This window comes from Mercenaria mercenaria, chromosome 8, assembly GCF_021730395.1.
Source record: "Mercenaria mercenaria strain notata chromosome 8, MADL_Memer_1, whole genome shotgun sequence".
NCBI lineage: Eukaryota > Metazoa > Mollusca > Bivalvia > Venerida > Veneridae > Mercenaria > Mercenaria mercenaria.
The window spans coordinates 77,529,524-77,547,434 of record NC_069368.1 but is presented as its reverse complement, the minus strand read 5'-3'; the positions used below and the strand labels follow the sequence as shown (position 1 = coordinate 77,547,434).

The 17,911-nt window shown below is 35.1% G+C and overlaps 1 protein-coding gene across 1 annotated transcript in view; it reads right to left on the bottom strand.

Moving 5' to 3' along the window:
• Nucleotides 1-5,311: 5,311 nt before the first annotated feature.
• The window catches only part of LOC123566017 (treslin-like), a 33,488-nt gene continuing 20,888 nt past the window's right edge, over nucleotides 5,312-17,911 (bottom strand). Inside the window, exons 16-18 of the mRNA XM_045359835.2 lie at nucleotides 14,491-14,604; nucleotides 14,113-14,256; nucleotides 5,312-11,607 (exon numbers count right to left, since the gene is read on the bottom strand). Of these exons, the coding sequence (XP_045215770.2) occupies nucleotides 9,788-11,607; nucleotides 14,113-14,256; nucleotides 14,491-14,604 (2,078 nt within the window). The 3' untranslated portion in view covers nucleotides 5,312-9,787. The remainder of the gene's footprint in view (nucleotides 11,608-14,112; nucleotides 14,257-14,490; nucleotides 14,605-17,911) is intronic.

Sequence of the window (17,911 nt, the reverse complement as noted above, 5' to 3'; positions counted from 1 at the left end):
ATAGTCGAGATAAAAATTTAAATATACACTTTGAATGCCACATTTTGCACAGAAATAACCATTTTTTTAAATCCTGAAAAAGATTATAAGAATGCTATCACACATCACAACTTAGGATTAAGTTATTTGATAGTATGTTTGACTGAACAAAGTGAAAATTCCGTTCCCATTTTCTTTTTTTTAAACTGCCCTTCAAGACAATGTATATATATAAGTGGGACTAGTAGCGAACATGAGCTCTGTAAATTTTGTGCATTTGATAGAGATGGTGTAAAAAAGTTCGTTCCGGTTAAGTAGATAGCTATATCATTTTACTCAAATGTAAAAGACCATAAAAAAGCCCATCTATGACCATGTTTTGGTTTTTATTAGTAGTCATGATATCTTTTGGACGCATGCTGCTTGGCCCGCCCCAACCCCATTCCCAATAATTAACTCTCTTTCACACGCAAACACTGTTCTTTCTAAACGTCATGGCCTATATGGAGCATCCTTAATAATGGAGACTGACTTTGTATAATCAAAGTGGGTAGGGTCAAGGACTTCAATAGTACGTTGGACCCTGTTGTTCACCGGTAAGTTTCAAGACCTATCATTTGCCGTATAGAGGGTATGAGGGCGTAAGACTCTTGTTCATACCTGATATGTCAATGACAGATACAACAGCAAGTGGAATAGAGTTCTGTTGAACAGTAAATTTCACAGAAACGAATTCCCATGTGTGAAGAATTCGCGCGAATATTTCACAAAAATCGTACGAATATGTCACAAATTTGTGAAATTTACGTTTTGTATCTGTACCCAGCAAAAACGTATATGTCACATTTATGATTTGTGATATTTTTGTAACAAATGTGTGAGGAATTCTTCACACGTGTGAAGAATTCGTTTCTATGAAATTTACGGTTCAACATCGCACATCATGAAAACAGATAGAACTAATACAAAACACAACAGAGCCAATATGAGAAAACCAATGCAAGAAAACGTTGCCAATACAGATTTCAAATTGGACTGGCTAAAACGAGGGCCTATATGGAGGTCATTTCGGTTGAATTTAACAACGACGTCATTTTCTTTACAATACTATAAAAAAATTATGTTTTGGATAAATGCATAAAAATAATAGCTCATCTTTGCTAAACTTATATTGATGTCTTTGTGTTTTACCCAAATGATTTCATATTGGCCCTGTTATTTGTCCTAGGATAGTCGTACTGGCCCTTGGCCTTAGAAATGTATTACAAACGGAGAACGAAAAATTAGGTTCCTAGGAGGGTTAGTCTGAGAAAGGTCTCCCCCCTATGTATACCTTTAGCTCTGGTGGCCTTTTTGTGCAGCGAAGCGGAACATGTCGGCGATATGCATAACTAGGCTTGGTACTAATCACTCCTGTGAAGTTTCGTCGAAATCTGTCCAGCAGTTTGACCTGTGAAAGCCGGACAAGATTTTTCTATTTTTAGCTCTGATGGCCATTTTGTGCAGCGAAGCGGAACGTGTATGCGATATGCACAACTAGGGTTGGTACTGATCACTCTGTGAAGTTTCGTTGAAATCCAGCCAGCAGTTTGACCTGTGAAAGCCTGACAAAATTTTTTTATTTTTAGCTCTTGCTGCCATTTTGTGAAGCAAAGCGAGAAGTGCCGGCAATATGCACAACTAGGCTTGGTACTGATCACTCCTGTGAAGTTTCGCGGAAATCCGGCCTGCAGTTAGACCTGTGAAAGCCGGACAAGCATAATGCGGATGGACAGAGACAGACAGCAAAGGCAAAAACAGAACAGAACAGAACATATATTTTATTCGATTTGTACAGAATACATCATCGGTATAATAACAAATAATATTTCAGCTAATATAGTAATCACGTGGTACTTAACATCTGACATGTGATTTGGTTATATTTAAATATCATGTACAGCATAACATTTAAAGATAATTATCAATAGAGGAATAGAGGATACACAAGAAAAATCTTAACAGATATAAGTTTATAAAGATTGTCGTCAGTTACATATATTTAACAAATGTATTTTTTACGCTACACGTCCACAGCAATATACTTTACGGTTTACAAGCATTACAAATACAATGCACTTTTCATAAATACATAAAACAGGTGCATGTATGTACACATATCTTGAATTAACTTACATCAATATGAAACTTCATACATTTTACAAATGAATTTTACTTAGAACTTCACTGTAATATACTTTACAGATTACAGATACAAAGTACTTTTCATACATACATAAAACAGCAATATACATATGCAATGTTTATACTAACATGAGGATGAAAAGTTCCTACATGTATCTGTTTGCTAGCTATATCTATATTATATTACATTTAATATTTGGTTTCTACAGTTCAGTGCTTGTTTTATATAAAGAGATAAACTGAAAATAGTTTGTTTTTCTTGTTTCTTCATTAACTCTATAAATTTATACATGCTCGGTCTAACGTAATAATATTTCTTCATGTATTTTTTTCTTAAGGTTGTAAAACAAGGACAAACTAAGATAAAATGATATTCGTCTTCCAAATCCAGTCTGTTACAGCATAAACAATATCTTTCATTTCGTGGTATTCTGTTTCTGGAATATCTACCAGTCTGTATTCTTAATGAATGAGCAGAAATTCTGAATTTAGTTAGGAATACTCTTAAATTGTAAGGAACGCTATCAAGGTACATCTCATATTCTAATGTTGGTTTAACATATTTATATAATTCTAACATACTACTTCTTTCTTTATCAGCGTTCCACTCCTGTATAAATGTATCGATAACTCTTTGTTTAAAAATAAACAAAAAATCATAGGTAACTGTATTTGGGTCATACCATACATTGGCAAAACCGTATTTACAAAGTAAATTCTTCACACCAGAAACCCAATTTCTAAATCCTTTTTTACAATCATCTAATGCGTCAGAGTAAAGAACTTTCATTATTATATTATCTGTATTTAATAACCTTATCCAGTATTTGACAATTCTAACATATCTTTTGATAAATAATGGGTACCTGCCCAACTCGCCATAAATACCTGTTGAACATGTGCTTGCTCTGACATTTAGTAACTGTTTACAGAATTTTAAGTGAATTCTTTCAATTTCTTTTGATTTAGAATTCCCCCCAAAACAATGTCTCCCCATAGTTAAGAACTGGGTTGACAAAATCAACATTATGACAAATATCTACAAATTATTTATATGTGATTTTGATAGAGTTTGTTTCGCACTTTTTAAACATTTGAATTTAAACTTTGGAAACTTTGTGCTAATACACAACAGAAAATAAAGACTGTTCAAACTTTAGCAAATGTTTTCTTTTAAAAGGCTAAAAGTAACAGGTTACACTAAAGCTTTGGCATCATTTTGACATCCCTAGAGCGAAGTATTCTTAAGCACACCAGCCCCTATTTTACGTTTGTTCCATCATAATCCTCATATACAAGTGTTTTCATAAATACACCCTCTTTTCTGAAGGGGGTCATTACCATTTATTTCTGCAGAACAAAAAAACAAGAGGGCCAAGATGGCCCTAGGTCGCTCACCTAAGAAACACTCCATAACAGTGTAAAACATGTTTGACCTAGTGATTTCATGGAAACAAATATTCTGACCAATTTTCATTAAGATTGGACCAAAAAATTGGTCTCTTGCGATAAAACAAGCATTTTCTTAGATATGACCTAGTTTTTGACCCTAGATGACCCATGTTCAAACTCGACCTAGATTTTATCAAGGCAATCATTCGGACCAAAATTCATGAAGATCAACTGAAAAATACAGCCTCTATCACATACAGAAGTTTTCTCTTTGATTTGACCAAGTGACCTAGTTTTTGACCTCAGATGACCCATATTCAAATGCGACCTAGATTTCATTAAGGCAATCACCCTGACCAAATTTCATAAAAATCAATTGAAAAAAACAGTCTCTATCGCATACACAAGGTTTTTCTTTAATTTGACCTAGTTTTTGACCTCAGATAACCCAAATTCAAAATCGACCTAGATTTCATCAAGGCAATCACTCTGACCAAATTTCATGAAGATCAATTGAAAAATACATCCTCTATTGCATACACAATGTTTTTCTTCGATTTGACCTAGTTTTTGATCCCAGATGACCCATTTTCGAACTCGGCCTAGATTTTATCAAGGTAATCATTCTGGCTAAATTTCATGAAGATCAGTTGAAAAATACAGCCTCTATCGCATACACAAGGTTTTTCTTTGATTTGACCTAGTGACCGAGTTTTTGACCCCAGATGACCCATTTTCGAATTTGGTCTAAATTTCATCAAGGTAATCATTCTGACCAAAATTCATGAAGATCAATTGAAAAATACAGCCTCTATCGCATACACAAGGTTTTTACGTGATATGACCTAGTGGCCTAGTTTTTGACCCGAGAAGACCCATTTTCGAACTCGGCCTAGACTTCATCAAGGTAATCATTTTGACCACAATTCATGAAGATCAATTGAAAAATACCGCCTCTATCGCATACACAAGGTTTTTCTTTGATTTGACCTAGTGACCTAGTTTTTGACCCGAGATGACCCATTTTTGAACTCGGCCTAGATTTCATCAAGTCTATCATTCTGACCAATATTCATGAAGAAGAATTGAAAAATACAGCCTCTATCGCATACCTAAGGTTTTTCTTTGATTTGACCTAGTGACCTAGTTTTTGACCCGAGATGACCCATTTTCGAACTCGGCCTAAATTTCATCAAGGTTATCATTCTGACCAATATTCATGAGGATTAATTGAAAAATACCGCCTCTACCGCATACACAAGGTTTTTCTTTGATTTGACCTAGAGACCTAGTTTTTGACCCGAGATGACCCATTTTCGAACTCGGCCTAGATTTCATCAAAGTTATCATTCTGACCAATATTCATGAAGATTAAATGAAAAAATACAGCCTCTATCGCATACACAAGGTTTTTCTTTGATTTGACCTAGTGACCTAGTTTTTGACCCGAGATGACCCATTTTCGAACTCGGCCTAGATTTCAACAAGGTTATCATTCTGACCAATATTCATGAAGATTAATTGAAAAATACAGCCTCTATCGCATACACAAGCTAAATGTTGACAGACGACAGACGAAAGACGTCGGACGACGGATGCCGGACATCGAGCGATCAGAAAAACTAACCTGAGCATTGCTCAGGTGAGCTTAAAACAGTAAGCTCACGCGAGCTTGTGCTGTACTTGTTTGCCATCTTGCCGGCTTTAAATAAATCTGATCGTATCTATTGGAGGAAAAAAAACAACAAACTATATACATGTTTTATTATTTTATTACTCTCTTTTTATACAGCAAAAAAATTGATTTTCTGTACAATTACGATATATGACAAGTTAAAACATTTGTGTTCCCCTTTGATAGTACTTAAAGATAATTCTTTTAATTTCTTTATATAAATTACATATGTACTTTGCAAACTTTGCAAATTTCATAACAAATAAAATTCAAAGAATTAATGTTTGATTCTTCTATTCTGCAGTGGTAATTCTGGTCTGCTTAAACATCAACTTAATTTATAAAATTTTGAAGAACTCAGAAAGTGGTAAGGGAAATAAATATATCATACCTTCTAAACTGATCATAAAAAACAAATCTTGATGTGGTGTTTTCCATTGTTAATGTTATTTCTGAATCCATTTTTAAATGAACAGCAAGAGGGCCATAGTTCCTAATTTGCTCACCTGACCTTGACTATTTGGTGACACACTAAATCATAATGGGTAACATTCTGTACACAGCATAAAAAAACATGAAAGAGGTCACGTGCACCCATCTGAAAATAGTTAAGACAGGAACTCTCAAGGATGCTTTGAACAAAGTGCAATGAAGATCAACCCAACAGATTAAAGGAAAGTGTTCCTGTTTGAAGATATCTAACAGTGGACTTTATAAGAATGCTACAGACCAAGTTTAATGAAGATCCATCAAGTACTTCATGAGAAGTTGTCTAAACATTATTCTATTTAACTCAAGAAGCCCCTGTAAGTGGCCAAGAACCCATATTTGAACAAATATGGGGAAGGACCTTATAAATAAATGATGCTAAAGACCAAGTCTGATGAAGATCCATCAAGCTGTTCATCAGACGTCCTTTTAGCTCTAGCGGTCCCTAAAATGGTACAAGTTGTCTGAATAAATTTGAGGAAGGACCTTGAACAGATGCTACAGACCTAGTCTGATGTGATTCTGACCACTAGTCTTCCAGGAGATGTTTATATAAAAATGTTGACAACAGACACTGGACCATCCGCAGTACTTATAGCTCTCCCTGAATCTTTGGTTCAGTAGAACTAAAAGCAACAGGATTTTACATATGTTAATCAGTTCAAAAGTGGATTTAGCTTGTTTTCAAATTTAACATGGGGATAATCCTTTATTAATATTTCAAAATTAAGGAAGTTCCTACTACAACCCATGGAGACCTTTAGAAGGATGTTCAACTTAATCCAAATCTTGAATAACAAGAGGGCCATGATGGCCCTATATCGCTCACCTGTTATCATTGCACTTGAGGACAAGAAGGTCCTCAGAAAAAAAATCTAAGTCCAAAGGACAGGAACAACAAAGGGAAGAAATTTAATCAAAAAGAAAAAAAAATTCTTACAAGGTACAGATATATCAAAATACACCTAAAAACTGGAGGTACCATCCATGTTGTACCACAGAAAAGTGGTCTCGGTTTTTCCCTACGGCCAATAATAAAAAGTTACTAAAAATAAGCTAGTTATAGTAACGTAAAAGGGAAGTAATTAAAAAAATTTTCATTGTAAGTGAACAAAAGAAGGATCTGCCAAATAAATCTTTGACATAAATGAAATTTCAGATCAGTATCTTCATTAGTTACGGAGATATACCCATTTTTATTTGAAATAAAGGGAGGTAATCTGAGATAAAATCAGTCCACAGTTATCTACCCTGATTGGCTCAGTCCAACTAATGACAATAATGAAATTTCAAATAAGTCCTATAAGTACTTACTGATATAAATCCATTTTGATTACCATCAGGGGAGGTAATCAGATATAAAATAACTCTGGAACCTACGATTGGATCTGATTTGTCATGGAATCCACGATTTCTTGTTGTTGAAGATATTTTGGAAGTTTGTATCAAATAAAACCATAAATGAAGTCTCTATATGGCTGCAAAAGCCAACACAGCCAATTTTGGACCTTTAAGGGGCCATAACTCTGGAACCCATGACGGAATCAGGCCAGTTCAAGAAAGGAACCAAGATCTTGTGGTGATACAAGTTGTGTGCAAGTTTGGTTAAAATCAAATCATAAATGAAACTGCTATTGTGCAGACAAGGTCAAAATAGCTAATTTTGGCCCATTTAGGGGCCATAACTCTGGAACCCATTATAGGATCTGGCCGGTTCAAGAAAGGAACCGAGATCTTATGGTGACACAAGTTTTGTGCAAGTTTGATTAAATTCAAACCATAAATGAAGCTGCTATTGTGCAGACAAGGTCAAAATAGCTAATTTTGGCCCTTTCAGGGGCCATAACTCTGGAACGCATAATGGAATCTGGCCAGTTCAAGACAGGAATCAAGATCTTATGGTTATACAAGTTGTGTGCCAGTTTGGTAAAATTCAAATCATAAATAAAGCTGCTACTGTGCAGACAAGGTCAAAATAGCTAATTTTGGCCCTTTCAGGGGCCATAACTCTGGAACCCATAATGAGATCTGGCCAGTTCAAGAAAGGAACCGAGATCTTATGGTGATACAAGTTGTGTGCAAGTTTGGTTAAAATAAAATCATAAATGAAACCACTATCATGCAGACAAGAAATTGTTGACGGACAGACGACAGAAGAAGGGTGATCACAAAAGCTCACCTTGTCACTATGTGACAGGTGAGCTAATAAAAACCGGCAATGTGTTTGTGAAGCACACATGCCCCTCACTATGGCAAGTATTACACATGGTTCGGATGTATTTACCTTTGCAGTACAGATCACACTCTTGAGCATGAAACCCACAAATCTTATACTTTTAACTTTCACTGGAATCCACTGAACCATTAAAACCTCCAATACAAACCTGACTCTTGTGCACAACACATCTTTTCATGCTCAACATTTTTTATAAAGTTTCACTGAAAACGTTGAATCATTTTTAACCTTTAGCCTGCTAAATTTCTATAATGGACTGGTCCATCATTCAATTTGAGCAGTACCATTTATCATTTGAAGGGGTGTTTACTGAAAATTTACTGACTGAATAGCGAACAGTGCAGACCATGATCAGACTGCACGGATGTGCAGGCTGATCTTGGTCTGCACTGGTCGCAAAGGCAGAATAACTTGCCGCCAGCAGGCTAAAGGTTAAGTTATAGTAAAGACACTTAAGAGACTGGACTATGGGGTAATTTAATGGAGAGAGCCATTACTGAGAGTAACAGGGTTTGGTGAATCAAACTTTACACTATACACTGATCATCTAAACATTACAAGATATACAAATCTGTAAAAATGATTCACTGAGAATGATTAAAACATGAGTAGCAAATACACTGCTAAAGCTCACATATTTACACACAGCAATTTGTACAATTTCAGTATAATAATTATAGACATCTGACAAGCAAAACTATCTGACAGAACTAAAGCATACATTACAGACTGAACATTCAATTTGATAAAACAGCCACCATCAGGTCAGTTCTAAATTCAAATAGTTCCATTTAATTGATAATCTGGAATACACTCAAAGACTAAGAACACTTCATGCATTATTCAAAATTAAAAAAACTTCCTACAAATACCCATGCAGAACTTCAGAGACTATATTTGTCTTGAATATGAATTACAGCTGTTTGTACAGCACAAAATGCTCCCTCATAAACTGTCTGTTCCATTTTCAGTCTGACTTCTCTATGACCCTGCCCTTTGGTTACAACAAGGGTCATGTATTAACCACTTGCTTCATACAGCACCGAAAGTACCTGTCCTGTCATAATCTTATTATACATATTTAATAAATCAACATTCTAGATAAACTCTAAGGAAGGAATTTTATTCAACATACTCATAGTGTTTTCAAAATTCTCCAGTACATTAGAGAATAAAACATATTACATGGTATTAGATAAATTAAAACTTTTACAAGGCTGACCCTATTTCATTCATTGTGTATCATACATGTATATTCTGACTGAGTAAATGTGCTGCAGCTGAATCACAACTATACATTCAATTTATCCTTAAATTACATTAACTGCCAATTAGTCAAAAGATAATTACAACCTTTGTTATGTATCACCGATAATTCAGACTAGTTTTAAAATGTTCTGGCTCCAGTCTAGCAGTATCACTCTGGTATATACAACATCTCTGTGACAAAACTAAGCATGCAATTCTATTTTTACCACAGTTGGAATAAATCTTGGTAAGCATTCTGTTTTTACTAAGGACTTCGTTTAAATGGGTACCTCCTCACATGTTCACAAATCCTACATAATGTTCTAGTTAAACTTCGTTTTCAGGCAAAAAATAGCTTCTTCATGTATACACTAGTGCTTTTTATATTATACAGATAAAATAAAAATAGATATTTCCTTTGTTTGTTAAGATCTGGAGTTGTTTTTTTTTACGGCAGAAAATGAAAATCCACGCAAACTTGCCAAGTCAATAATGATGATTTTACAGTCTTCCATAGTAAGCAAAAATATCATTCAAAACTCAAACAAATACATTTATATGCAAATATAGCACTTCATATGCATTCAATTGATCATTTTCAGTGATCTTCTAGAACCAACAGCTTTAGATCTAGGACTGGCAGCAGACGACCTGGGGCTCAAGGCTTTTGATGATTTTTTCCCCATTCCACCATCTGGAGAACGTAGCAATGGTGACTGAATGAGGTGCATCAGACTTTTAGCTGACACATTCGGAGAATACTTCTTTGTTGCTGGTGATCTCCGCACATGTACAGGCGAGCTGTGCCCCGAGTCTGGCCCAGTTTTAGTATTCTTCTGGCCAGTTTTTAAATCTTCTGATACTGTCTTTGATATATTAGATTTCCTGCTACTACAACCAAATATTGGTGATTCTGACCGTTCATTTTCAGAACTATTGGTTAATAAGAGTCTTTTCTTGGATGCTCGTCCAGTCTGCTGAACGTCATACTCTTCAAAGTCCATATCTTCTGTATTTTGACTTTGAGACAGGAATACATCATCATTAGTGGCTGAAAAATAATCTACAGTGCTGTCAATGCTTTTCTGAGACAGTTCATTAAATGATCCAGTCATATCAAACCCCTGGCTACCAATGAAACTTTCATTTCCAGTTCTCCGCCTTTTGCTGAAAGAACCCACAGATTTCTCTGGGGACTCTAACAGACATCTCTTTTTTCTGTATGATCCTTTCACTTCATTTTCTTCAGACTGGTTCATGATTATTTCTCCATTAGACAGATTTACACCACCTTTAGACTGGTTCAAGTTTATGCCATCTGTTATGTTACTATTTATTTTGTCTTGGTCTGACTGTCTACACTGGCTTAATCTTTGTTTCACTGTCATTTTTACACTTGGAGAGGGTTGTGACATGCGGGGTTTCATTCTGCGCCATTTGTCAAATGAGTCCGGTGTTTTCGTTACTTTTTTCATATTTGGAGATGGTGTCTTTGAACCACTTGAATGTTTTTCGTCACCAAATTGTTTGTCTGATCTTATCTTATTGGCAAAACTGCTAAGTTGAGATGGTACTGAATTCTTCACTGCCCTTTGGGAGAGCAGTGCTTCGTTACACACGGGAGAAGCATGTTTCATATTTTTTGGTGATTTTATGTCTGTGGTTGTTTTGACAGGTGACCCAATAGTTTTCAAAGGAGAGCCAAATTTATCAAGCAGTGTTCTTGGACTAGCTGTTGCTCGGAAGGGAGAATGATTCCTAGCCACAGGACTTTTTGCAAATAGGGCAGCCCTCACTGACTTACGGGTAGGCGTCTGTGCGAGTCTTTGCCTAGTATTTTGACTTGGTGAGTCCAGGCCAAATGTGACCACCCCTAAGGCTGGGCTCTTCTCTGGGGTGGTTTGAGACAGCCCCGGGCTTTTCTTTACCCCTGATTCAGCTACTAACACACGAGGTGACTGCTGCCTACTCCGAGGGTTTTGTTTAAGGTGAGATACTGGTGATGCCAGTACATGTCTACCTGCAAGGATGGAAAGATCAATACTTGGTGATTCGCATTTTGACCTTGTGTTGTGACATGGTGAGTCTGCCACTTTGTTAGGTGTTTTTGTAAGCTTCCTTGGAGTGGCTTTAGCTGGTGATGGACTTGCACCCAGTTGGGAAAGAAGAAAAGAACTATTTTTGTCAGGGGATTTAAACTGATCGGGCGTTTCAAAACTGATTAACTTTGCAAGTTTCTTGGGCTCAGTAGACGGTTGCTGTTGACGACCTGCAATCCTGTTGGCAAGCTGAAAGTATTGAGTGAGATTCTTTGTTCTCTTGGTAGGTCCTGCAGAGTAAAATGACCTTCTGAGCAAAGCCTTCGCTCTCTTCCCTTTAGTTGGTGAGATATTGTGTCCTAAATCTGTAAATAAATAGTGAACACATTTAAAACATTTCAGTTATACATGAGTATATTTTATAACATTTAACTTCAAGTCCTCCCAACAGTTTTATTCTGTTTTATAATCGTTTACATTTTCAGCTTGAGAAAAATTCAATGAAAAAGATGTAGAATTTACAAAAGATACATTTAGATTGGTGTGTTTTTTAAAACACAAGTAACCCCCAACCCAATGCAGGATGCTTTTTAAGGAAATAAAAATAGAATTAAAATTAAAATGCTATGTAATTCATGTAAAAAATCAAAGGGCAAAAACTAGGCTTTATAACAATAACTTCTACAAAATTTCTATGAAAACGGGATGCAAGTTTTTGAGACAAATCTGAAAACATTTGTTCATGTAGTTAATGAGAAACGTGCCTACATGCAAAATTTTCAACCATAAAAGAAGTAAAATATGTGTAACTAGGCTCAATGCTGATCATTCCTATTAAGTGTGAATAAAATCCCAGGAAAAGTATTGAAGTAGTCTTGACAAATATTATTATGAGACTGTAACCTCAAAAAAAAATAACCTAAACAAGACATACAAAACTAGATTTTATAACAATCACTCTTGTGAAGTGTCACTGCAATCTGATGGACGGATTTGAGACGAATTTCTACAAAGACTATTTGTAAACTAGTCAAAGGGGCATAACTCACTGAACAAAAGCTGTCTAATCACAGCAGTGCATACTTACTATTTGAAGCCGTTTCATCTATTACCAGTTTACGTACAAACGCTTCAGAAAAATTTACTCAGTTGAAAAAGGAGCATTATTGTGTCAAAATGTAAGCCACGTTTATAGAACTTGCCACATGAAATTATCCCATGATGCCAAAGTTGTGCAGAGAATCTGGAAACATTTGTTCATGTAGTGCCTACATGCAAAACTTTCACAAGATTTCTATGTCAACAAGAGCTCTACCAAGCATGGCAATATAAGCCCAAAGAATAAAATCAGAGCAGGACAGAAACAAAATTTAAAGAATAAGCTATTTTTAAAGATTTTTTTTTGGTGGCAGGTGTTCGAGAGAATGTGTGTGCGGTGGTGGTGACAAGATGCTAAGGGGCAAGTAACTAAATTTTTATTTGTGTGTGAGTGTGTTTGTGGGGGGGGGGGGGGGGTGTAATGGTAATGGGAAGGGTGAAATGAAGATTGTTGCATTCTGCACATCGTTTCATCACCATCTGCCTTTATTCAAAGTTTCAAGTCAATACCTTTAATATTTTTTCAGTTATGCTCTATGATCTATCACCCTGGTTCATGCACTCTGCACACTGTCTCGTCACCACCTACCTACATTCCAAATTTGGAAGTTAATACCTTAAATGGTTAAAAAGTTATACTCCAGACATTAACTATGATGGACAAATTTGACCTCTGAGCTCAAATTGTGACCTTGACCTTAAACCTATAGACGAGGTTCATGATATCTACGCATTGTCTCATCACTACCTACCTACATGTCAAGTTTGAAATCAATACCTTGAATGGTTAATAAGTTATGTACTGGACATGAAATATGATGGACAGTTTTAAACTTTAAGCTCAATTTGTGACCTTGACCTTTGACCTACAGAGCCGCTTCAAGCGCTCCGCACATCATCTCATCGCCATCTACCTATATCCCAATTTCAAAGTTTAAATACCTTAAATGGTTTGAAGTTACACTCAGAATACAAATTATGGTGGATGGGCAGATGGATGCGTCAACACCTAAAACTGTTTTTTCAAAACAGGCGTATAAAAAGGGGTAACATTTGGCCTAGTAGTTTCAGAGAAACCTGCTTCATGCATTCAATAAAACTTGAAGTTAAAAAGGGGCTTACTTTTTACAAAATAAAAGCTGAAGTTAACTTGCCCTGTGATGTCATCTCATGATGCCAGATATATGTATGAATTTTTTGACTAGTAGTTTCAAAGACCCTACTTAAATGCAAAACTTCCATGATGTAGATGCTGACAAAGGGTGACAACAAAAGCTCTACTTCTTTGAAAATTTCTAATAGTAAAGCTAAAAATCATTTAACCATAAAATCTGAAATATATACATAACTAAGCTTAGTATTGGTCAATTATATGAAGTTTCATTAAAATCCCAGTATTAGAATAGATATATGGACAAATTTTATACAAAAAAGACTTTTAAGGACAATGATCAGAGCTGGATATGCTGGATATAGCCCTACAAAGCTTTACACCAATCACACCTGGGAAGCTGCACTGAAATCCAGTCAGAAGTTTTTCAGAAGAAGCACAGATAAGTTATGCCCAGAGAGGCAGTGAGGGCAAAAACAGCATGTATAAATGTGAAAACTTAGCAAAAAGAAGTAAATTAACAACCTAATACATTTCTGATCCGCAACAGGTGGGTTGTGAAGTTATCTTAAAAATATACATTAACAGGGCTGGTGGGTTGTGAAGTTATCCTGAAAATGTACCACAACATGTGGGTCATAAAGTTATCCTAAACACATACCACAAGATTTTTCTGGAGATTCTTTAATGACATCCATTTGTAACTGTTGCAGCTGTAAGGATTTGTTCAACATACTAGAAACCTGTTTATGACAGGGTGTCTCTGCAACCAGCTTGCCTTTCTGTCTAGAGGGAGTCACAGCAGCTACAGAAATAAAAGGCAAATATTGGAAGACATAAATAACAACATGTTTAACATAAAGAGATGCTTAATGTTTAATAAGTCATTAATTAAAACCTGTTGTGACACTCAGGCAACATCTGAATATGAAAAAGATAAGACTTTAGTCTAACTTACACTGTTTTCTCTAACACTCCAAAGTCAACACTGTTGAAATTACATGACATGTGACCTTAATAACAATGAAATATGTCTTACTTTTTGATGCCTTATTCTTTTTTGGTGTTTTGTGTGTGCGCTCCATTACTGCCACTGACTGACGTCTCTCAAGTTTTACTCCACCTCTCCTTCTCTCGTATGGTGATTTAGTTACTGAAATTTAAAGGGTACATTTGGGCATTTTTTACCATGTATTCAGACAAAAGCTTTCCAAATATTGAAACAGATATTAATAGAATAAAATACAGATATTTTACTGTTTTCCTCAGTTGTGCTCATTTTGGGCATCAATGAATGGCAATCAAGTATCAATGAATGGCAATCAAGTATCAATGAATGGCAATCAAGTAATCAACATTTAATGAACGAAAATATTTTATATTGCAACAGTCCTGAAAAAATATTATATCCAACAAAAAAATTCCCCCATCCACCATCCCAGATTTGGTATAATGTGATCATTCCATTGATTTGGAAACAATAGAATGACCACCTAAGGAATAAAAGACTTAAGTGGTTAAAAAATGATTACAATGGACTTCTATTGTTGTAGGCCACACCTTGTATGACCTAAGGAATCAACTGTGTGCTCTGACAGACAGGTAACGCATGTTCGCTCCCCTGAGCACAAATGGCCATTGACCCTAAAGCCCTCATCTGTGTAAAAGGCTTCAAGCATGTTTGTATAACGTAGTGGTATAAGTACAGAGTTAGGTTTATTTAAATATCAAGACACTAGCTATTACTGAATCAGAGAAGAAGAAATTAAAATTTTCTTTTGTATTAGCCTATTCTATATACATGTGACACAAATGTGCATGGCCATATTTGCACCTTAGGCAATAATTTGAACAATTATGGTACAGAGCCAAACCCTGATATCACAAGCAAAATAACAAGGCTCTGGCTATTATGGATTCGGAGAAGATTTTTGAAGTTACTTATATATAAGCCTATGGTAAGTACATAAAATAAACAGAAGCGTGGCATGTTTTGACCCTTGGGCATAATTTGAACAACTACGGTAGAGTGTCATATGCCAAATATCGAAGCTTTTGCTATTATGGCTTTAGAGAAGATTTTCAAAGTTTCTTATATATAAACATATAGTATATACAACTCACACTCAGGGGCATCATAATTTCTGCCCCTAGGGCAGTAATTTGAACAATTATGGTAGAAAGTCAAACCCTGACATCAAAAGCCAAATATCAAGGCTCTACCTATTACCGCTTCATAGAAGAATTTTTTTTTTTAAGTTTGATAGCTGAAAACCTATTTTTAACCAGTGACCCATGATGTACAATGAACAGGAACCATTTGAACAACTTAGAAAGAGGGCCAACCAGAGATCATTTGTGTTAAACTTCATCAAAATCCATTCAGTGGTTTTGGAGGAGATATTGTTTAATGAAATGGTTGATGATGGAATGATGGACACACCCAAACACAACTGACACAGCATCATCACAACAGCTCACCATGAGCACTTCGTTATCAGGTGAGCTTAAAATCAGACCAGCTGTTTCATGCAAGATGTGAAAGTTTCCACTTTATACATTATGGGAAAAAGTAGCCATGTCCTCTGGCTGTCATGTTTTTTGACATATTGGAAAATTTTGAAAAATCTTGGTAAAGGGTCATACAAGAATTTTTTGTGTGAAATTGTTTCAAAATCCATCCAGCGGTTTCACACAAGAAGATTTTCGAAGTTTCCACGATATACATATGGGGAAAAGTGACCATGCCATCGGGCGGCCATGTGTTTTGACGAATCAGAATAATCTGAACAATCTTGGTAAAGGATCCACAAGAACCATTTGTGTTAAATTTCATGAAGATCCACTGATTTACTTTGTAATGTGGGAATCTATTTATTGTAAAGTAACTAAAAGGCAATTACTCTAAACGTAATCCCTATTTTCTACTAAATCAAGGAGAAAAACTCTACTTAATCTGGGTCAATGGGGATAACAATATAGGTGAGCAGATTTCATGTGCTAATTAATATTATGAGAGACTTGGTGACTCTAGTTGAATTATAAGCATTTTCAATTATCTTTACCAAAATCAAGTCGAAAAACTGCTTTTAATGGGTCAAGGGAATAATACAAAATGTGAGCAAAAGTCACGAGCTATTGAACAATATCAGCAGTTTGGCGAGTCTTCCTGAAATACTTTTTGAATTATAATCATTTTCAATTTTCAAACAAATCAAGGGAAAAACTCTGCTATTACTTGTTCAAGGAGATTAATACTGTAATGTGAGCTAGGTCATGTGCTAATTAATAATTATGTGAGGTTTAGTGTTTCTAGGTGAAATACTTCTGAATTATAAGCAATTCAATTTTTTTAACCATGTGTTTTGATGAATCAGAATAATCTGAACAATCTTGAACTGTTTATCAATGGAACGATAATTGAAAATGTAACAAGTCAAAATATTCTTGGAATCTGTATAGATAATAATATAACGTGGCATGCACAAGTTCGCAATGTTGTGAATAAACTTAACGCAAAGGTTGCACTTTTAAAAAGAATTTCGTACTTTTTGACCGATGAAATGAAGATGTTATATTATAATGCATATATTATTTCAACCATGGACTATTGCAGTACTGTATGGGGGCTTGCCCGTAAATCAGATACTGATAAAATATATAATATACAAAAGAGGGCAATTCGTGTAATAACAAAAAATCGTATCGCAGGTAGCTTTTTTAAAACTCTGAATCTGCTCACTTTTGAAAACAGATGCAATTACCACATGGCTGTACTGGTTTTTAAATGTGACCATAACCTTGTACCAAAATATATGTCTGAATTATTATCTTTTGCTTATAACGATAGATATAATCTTCGTTCCTCGACTCGTAAAGATCTTTCTTTGTTAAAGCCCCGAACAAACTACTTGAAACAAACATTCTCATACAAAGCCACACATTTATGGAATTCCATTCCATCAAACATCAAACTTCAAGATAATCTGTTAACGTTTAAACGAAAAATTAAGGATTATTTATTACAAGAACAACGTTACTAATACTGAGATTTTTATTTATTTTATTTATTCATTTTTTTTTTCTCAAATCTTCATCCATTATCATGCATTTTATGTCGTTTAAGGTAGCTTTTAAACTTTATTATATTGATGGATGAATGTACATGTATGCAAAATGAATTACACTGATTTATTCTCCTGGTAAAATCATTTCAAATCGAGTTTGTTTTTAAAGTGTGTTTGTCGTTAAAATTGTGCTAGTGATACTCTTATTGTTGTAGATACTGTGTTTTAACATTTATATAGAAGGCCATATTGGAAATAAGTTGTATGTATACTATGTACTCTTAATATGTCACCTTCTTAAAATAAAGTTATTATTATTATTATTATTATTATAACCAAATCAAGGGGAAAATTCTGCTTTAACTGGGTCAAGTGGGATAATACTAAATATAA